A 6843-nucleotide genomic window follows, 5' to 3' on the forward strand; every position below is an offset into this window, starting at 1 on the left:
CGAAAGTAATCACGTGTCTTTTGAACAGCCACGTGGATTAACAAAGCAGGTTTGCCCCCCTGCCAGCCCATGGCTTTAGATTTTTACTATTTCTTTAACTGATCCTAAATGCACACATTTACCCAATGCATGGCTCTAATCCCATGGAATAATTTACACCGTGAATGCCGGAGTCCCTTGGATGATCCCTTTATAAGGACCCGTTTTCCACTCGAACCTCAGTCTGCTTCATCTCCTGCTCGAGCAACACATCTCTGCAACCTCCAGCTGAATTGATTTTTTAACAAGATTGACAGAAATTCGTCGATGGCATCTAAGATGAAAGACAGGAAGGTACGCGCTCCTTGTGCGCTCTGACTTTATGAGGACTGAACTGTTCTGGCAACGCGGCACTTTTAACACTTTTGAGTCACTTTATGGACTTTTGTATTTCAGTATTTACATCGAATATTGTTTAACTACAACTTGGAGTAATTCTCATGCTAGAGGAGGGGAGATTTATTGTCTACTGCCTCTGTGGCGCGCGTTTCAGGATCACTTCGGCGCGCACTGATTTAAAAGTAGCCTGTCTGACACTTACGGGATATTTGTGAACTATAATGTGATAAATTTGGCTAAAAACACTTAAAATTTACTAAATTTACTTTAAGAGTTATACAACATTTCCAATCAGGCTTCAGAGTTATGAAAACTGGCCGGAGCGCAGATGCCCGCCGCGCGCTCTGGAGCTGCTCAGCGCGCGGCGCGCAAAACTCTCCGAGATTATAAATCATCCAGTTAAAGGCGGCAAACATTTTATTTCTTCTCATTCAAACCTGCCTGACTGTTTTGTATTTTAGTATGTCTGATAATTAGCTTTAAAAGAGGTGTAAATATTATTGTGTGCTCATGTTTTCTCTTTTCTTGTTTCCACAGAGAACTCCCATCTCTCACAAAGTCATTGAGAAACGAAGACGGGACCGTATTAACCGCTGCCTTAACGAATTAGGAAAAACAGTTCCGATGGCACTCGCAAAACAGGTATTGTAAAAATGAAAGTGTATATTTTGTGTTACAGATATCTCACTTATTATACAGTATTGAAAATATAGAAACAAAATGTCCCTGAACCAAACTTCATCAAAGAACACGGTGATGTATCCGCAGCCAAACAGTTTTTAATGTTGGCTTTCTTGATATTTTGGCAGAACTCTGGAAAACTGGAGAAGGCTGAAATCTTGGAGATGACAGTTCAGTACTTGAGAGCGCTCCACTCAGCGGATTTCCCCCGCGGGAGAGAAAAGGGTGAGTCAACTTTTCACCGAGCTGCGAAACTTTACGCATCCCGACGGCACATTTCTGTTAATACATTTTGTGAACATTTCCACAACGCTGATTAGATATAAATATGAATTATTCGTGTATTTATGTAATTTATAGTTTGACCTCACTTATATGTGTACGAGTCCATCTTTACGCAGCGAAATCAGACCGCAACACGCTGCGCCAGACTCATTTATCGTCTCATCTCTTCGGGGTTTTAACCGCTGCTCTCTGTGACTCCTTCCAGGTGAATTGCTGGCTGAGTTCGCAAACTACTTCCACTACGGCTACCACGAGTGCATGAAGAACCTGGTGCACTACCTAACCACAGAGGACAGGGCTGAAACCAAAGACATCAAGTACGCACGGATCCTCGCCTTCTTACAGTCCAAGTCCCGTGTGGTCACAGAGCCCGTGTTCGGCTCCATCGGCTCGATGCCGGAACCGTCCGACTACCTCAGCCAGCTGCACTCCTCCCCGGAGCACCAAAGCCACAGCCCGTCTGACTCCGTGTACCAGCAGAGTCCTCCGGGACACTTCTCCTGGCACAGCTCGGCGCGCAGCCCGGGCATCTCGTACCCGGCGGTGCCTCTGTCCGCGCACACGCAGCAGCACGGTGGATACTTGTCACCGGTGCAGGGACTCGATCACCACTACTTCAACTTCATCGGTCACACGCACGCAAACACGTTTAGTTTGCACAGTGCGCAGCACGCCATGTGAATACTTCTGCTGTGTTGTTGTTATTGTTGTTTTTATTTATATATTTGTGAATGATGGAAAATAGATCCTGTACATGGTGTAAATAAATATTTCTGACTAAAATTCAGCTTGTTCTGTCATCGTTTACGCTCATTTTTAGATGGTTAGGTGACGCTTTAAGTGCGTAAATCCACAGATAAGGAGCAGTTACAGCCATGTTACCCTCCTGTGAGGAGAACAGTGCTTAGAAAAACATCTCCAAGTGCAACTTTGTGAGAAGACGTTTCAAAATTTAAAATCTTTAGGAAATTACTAATCATTTTACTGAGTAGAATTACTGAAAATGAACCAACATCCAAACAAGTAAAGTCAATATATATTTTTTTATTTTTATGACATAAAATGGACCAAAAGTAGCCCAGAAAATTATGACTGTTTGGAATAATGTGCACAAGTCAGACTCAAAAGCTTCTCTATTTGTGGTGTTCACACTACTTTTTCTTCCATCTCATCCACAGGCCTGTTTATGAGCTGGTCTGTGGGTCTAATGTCCAATATTTATGAATAGAAATGGAGAAAACGCGCAGCCAAACAAGAGCTTACATAGAGTTTTATAGCATAAATGAAACAAAAGTAGTAAATTGACTGTTTGGAGTAAAGTGAACAAGTCAGACTGGGCTCATTGTTCGTGGTGTTTACCACTATGTTTCTTCAGTCTCGTCCACAGGCCCGTTTATGAGCTGATCTGTGGGTCTAATGTTAAATATTTCTGACTAGAAATAGAGAAAACGAACAGCTAAACTAAAAGATAACATATATTGATGATATAAAAGCAGTAAATTATGACTGTTTGGGGCCCGAACTTGATCAAAAGCTGCAAAAGCTTCACTGTTTTTCACTACTTTTCTTCAGTTTCATCCTCAGGGGCTGTTTACGGGCTGATCTGTGGGTTTAAGGGGCGTCTCAGTGGGTTCCAGGGGGCAGACATGAGCCTGATTCCCACTGGGCCACCCGCTCCTGACTTAAACAAACCTGCAGTTAACAAATCCATTGACACTGTCAGTACTCCCCCTTCCTTAAAATTCAAATCTGTCACTCAATACAAAACCATTTTTGGATGTAATGAGGGAAAACAAGATTTTAGTTTTAGTAAACATTCATTTCTTGTGTGTGAAAAGTTGCATTTTCTACAGAAAATAGGATAAAAGTTGTTCTGCTTCTGAACTTTGGCCAAGTTATTCTATTTCCACATGTTTAGGGAATTAGTTTGACTATTAACCAGGAGGAGAGACGGACAGAGAAGTAAAAGTTGGTGCTTATTTACATGTAAAACTTCGTCTTTCAGAGCAGTGTTACGTTAAATCTGTCAGATCTGTGAGCTCTTAAGCCTTTTAAACTTCTTAAGGAAGCCATATTGGGCATAGTTACTGATGGAAAGGGCCTTTTACCTCCCACAGAACAAGGATCAAAAAGAGAATTGTTTCTGCCAAGCTTGTGTCCAGCTATACGTGAACCGCACAGTCTCAATAAATGCATTAAACTGCTTCCAGGCTCCTAGTTTCTGTGTTTCTCTAAGTAAGTTGTATAAAAGAGAGAAGTTAAAAAAGAGAGCAGGGAGGGGGGAAACTCCTTGTTGTTTTCTTAACTAAGCAGCCCCATTGTGGTGCATCTGAATGGGGAACAATCTCTGCGTCCTTGTGCTTTCTCCTTGAGTGATTGCGAAGAAAAATAATCAACACCATGAAATCAAAGTTTCTCTCTAAGGGGAGTTCAAGAAAACAGTTTTTTTCCCCTCCCAGTTTCTTTAAGAATCAAAGTTAAAATCATTGCAAATATCTCTACTCTTGTGTCGTGTTAGTGAATACACCTGGACGTGCTGCTACAAGACAACAAGAAAGGTGAGTTGTAGGTGTGTCGACAGATATGACGGGTGGAAGAATGGTTTCTGGGTGGATGGGTAGATGACAGATGCATGGATAAGTCCACATTAACCGCCTGGATGGTTGGATAAACCCACATTAACCAGCCCCTCACCAAAAAAGACAAGCAACAAGAGAGCAAATGAAAGAAATGAAAGACAGTGTCCACGCAGATGGAAGAAAGTGACAATACGATAAAAGAGAGCGGGCTTTTGAAGGAATACTTGGATCCAATATTGGTTTAAATCCTGACTCCAGCCAGGAAAGAAAAAGACTCATGTTCAGCCAGATGAGAAAGATTTAGCCGCAGCACCTCACATGAATAATAATAAATTGAGCACGGACAAAAAAAAAAAGGATTGTCATGTAAACTGAGCCGCAGCTTCGGTTTGAGAATGTTTGTCTTTCACATTAATATCACACGCTGAACATCAACAATCGGCTCTTTAGAAATATTATTCATCACCGGAGCGTCAAAGGAGAACTCACACTCCGAATTTATACTCTGATGAGCATGAAGTCGGGCCAGTTCATGAGGGAAGATTTGTCACACTGTGGAAAGAGGAGCAGCGGCGGGAATTTAGTCAATAAACCAAAAACAAAACACATCTTTGTTGAATAAGTTGCACTATTTTGAGAAGTCTTGTGCATCAATTTCTAAAACAATCTACTTTTGTGTTTGTTATTTCTTACAACAAACAGTAAAAAGTTCTGTGTTGATTTACTGTGATATGATTTTTACAATATTGTCCTGCATTATGTCAAATATCTGTATTTTACTCTGCAGTTATCTGCACTCACTAAATACTTCACACCAGGCGGCTAACTTTGTTCCCTCAATAGAAACGTTGTATTTTATTCTTAACAGCAACTTCTGAACCTCTTATTATCCTCTTCTTGTGAATACCTTTGCCTCAATACGCTTTATAGCTATTATTTATGTTGGTGTATTGAGTATTGAGTATCGTTTATTCAATTTATATTAGTAGATGTTTTTTTTAAGGTGCTTTTTAAGAAGAGGAGAAGAAATTAAATAACATTTAATGAAAAATTAGTTTAGCTTCCATAAAATCTTGCTTTCAAGCTTTTTGAGCAAACATTTTGTTATTTTGTGTAGAAAAATGTTCTGGGTTCATTTTTCAGGACTGAATTTGCTTATGAAGTGTCAGAGGTAACAAGGAACAGAGGTGGAATGTTTTGATACTGAAGTTGATTTTGCTGATAATATTTTTGTATTTTTAACTTTCTCTCACTGTTGTTGTGTGAACACAGCACGTACATGGGCACATACTGCAGCACACGTGTGAATATATACGTACACTGTAGCCGAGTGGTTCTCAATTTACGAGTCAGGCCCAAAAATTAATCTAAGGGGTCATAAGATCACTAAAAAAATCTACTTCTTACTGAGTCATTTCTGCCTGTAACTGGAGTCCCTACAGTTAGAGACAAATCCCCTGTAAATAAGTCATACAATCATCTTTACAACATTTATTTGGATTAAATACATAAAAAATTATAACATATTTTTTACACATTAAAGATGTTAATTGGTGGCTCCTGAAACCTTTGGAAACAACCCAACTAGCTGTTTTTCCCCATTTCCAGTCTTTATGCTAAGCTAAGCTGACCACCTGCTGACTAAAGACACAAGACTGGCATCAATCCTCTCATCTGCATCTCAGCAAGAAAGTAATTCTTCTTCTAGTCTGTTTCCCAAGATGTTGAACTGTTCCTGAATATGGGATACTCTGCTGTCACCCAGAGGGTCCCATAAGTGTCTGTAGGCTCCTGTTTTGATCTTTGTACCCATACGAGCATCGAAGTCAGGCTTAGACGGTTAGCTAAGCTTCTGAGAGGACAACAGCAAATCTCCTTTACACCATGGTGTAGTGTGTTTGTGTTGCCTGTGTGTGTGTGTGTGTGAGTGAGTGTGTGTGTGTGTGTGTGTGTGTGTGTATGTGTGTGGGCATGTGAGCGTGTGTGTGTGTGTGTGTGTGTGTGTGTGTGTGAAGGAGGGGTACAGTCGAGCTTTGGGAGCGAAGCCAAAGAAAGTCCACAAGCTGTGAGAAATCCAACAGTCAGCAGCGCTGGTTGGTAATCAAAGTCCTCCAGTGGCATCGGATCTCCGCCGGCTCACCTCAGGATGGGTCGTCTGATCTCCAGCATGAAAAGACAGAGACAGAGAGAGCGAGGGAGGGAGGGAGGGAGGGAGGGAGGGAGGGGGGAGAAGAAGAGAGGGAGAGAAACACTGAGAGATGGAGGGAGTGTTAAGAAAAGGGGGGAAAAGAGGGATGAAGATCATTCCCACAACAGATACCACTATCTCACAGGGTTGAAAGGGCCCCCTTTCTGTACAGCCCTCACCCCCACCATCTCCTCCTCCTTCTCCCCTCCCCTCCCCCTCCCTCTCCTTCTCCCCCCTCCTTCCTCTTACCAATAATGCCAAAACTTGGCAGCCAACCCAGCAGCACATGAGCAACAGTTTCCCATCAGAGAGAGGCAGCCATCCTACTGCCTTGGCACCAACGATGTCTGAAGAATGACGGGCACTGTAAGGAGAGAGCAGACATGAATGGAGTCTGTTAGGAGCAGAAAAAACAGCACATATCAATGCCTTTTGGTTGTCTGGTGAGAGCACATCACTGAGCAGAGTGTGAAGTGGCAGTATCTGATCAGATTTTTGGAGATAAGCAGAAAACAATCATAATTTTCTTTCATAACTTTCTTTTTTTCCTCAAGGATATCATCTATGAGAGTTGCTGTTACGAGGATTTTTGAATAGTCCCCTCTGCCCCCTGCCAAGGGATGAGGGCTTCACCTTTCTGCACTTGGCACAACCCTCTATGTGCTCACCAGCAATGCCATCAGATTATGCAAATCCATGGAGATGTCCCATTCAGCACCACCTCCATTTAGA

The 6843-nt window shown here is 42.0% G+C and overlaps 1 protein-coding gene across 1 annotated transcript; it reads left to right on the forward strand.

Moving 5' to 3' along the window:
• The first annotated feature begins 246 nt into the window (after positions 1-246).
• helt (helt bHLH transcription factor) lies at positions 247-2103 on the forward strand. The gene is made up of 4 exons (XM_084373697.1): positions 247-333; positions 916-1020; positions 1188-1284; positions 1550-2103. The coding sequence occupies exons 1-4, from the start codon at positions 307-309 to the stop codon at positions 2023-2025; spliced, it is 705 nt and encodes a 234-aa protein (XP_084229823.1). The 5' UTR covers positions 247-306; the 3' UTR covers positions 2026-2103.
• Positions 2104-6843: the final 4740 nt, after the last annotated feature.

This window comes from Pagrus pagrus (assembly GCF_965226575.1).
Source record: "Pagrus pagrus genome assembly, chromosome: 2".
In the NCBI taxonomy this organism is placed as follows: domain Eukaryota; kingdom Metazoa; phylum Chordata; class Actinopteri; order Spariformes; family Sparidae; genus Pagrus; species Pagrus pagrus.

What these genes read in the sequence shown, in the direction of transcription:
- helt (XM_084373697.1), top strand. Translation starts at nt 307, where the DNA reads ATGGCATCTAAGATGAAAGACAGGAAG. An exon ending in CTAAGATGAAAGACAGGAAG is followed by an intron (nt 334 to 915) that starts GTACGCGCTCCT and finishes TTGTTTCCACAG; the next exon opens with AGAACTCCCATCTCTCACAA. An exon ending in CGATGGCACTCGCAAAACAG is followed by an intron (nt 1,021 to 1,187) that starts GTATTGTAAAAA and finishes ATATTTTGGCAG; the next exon opens with AACTCTGGAAAACTGGAGAA.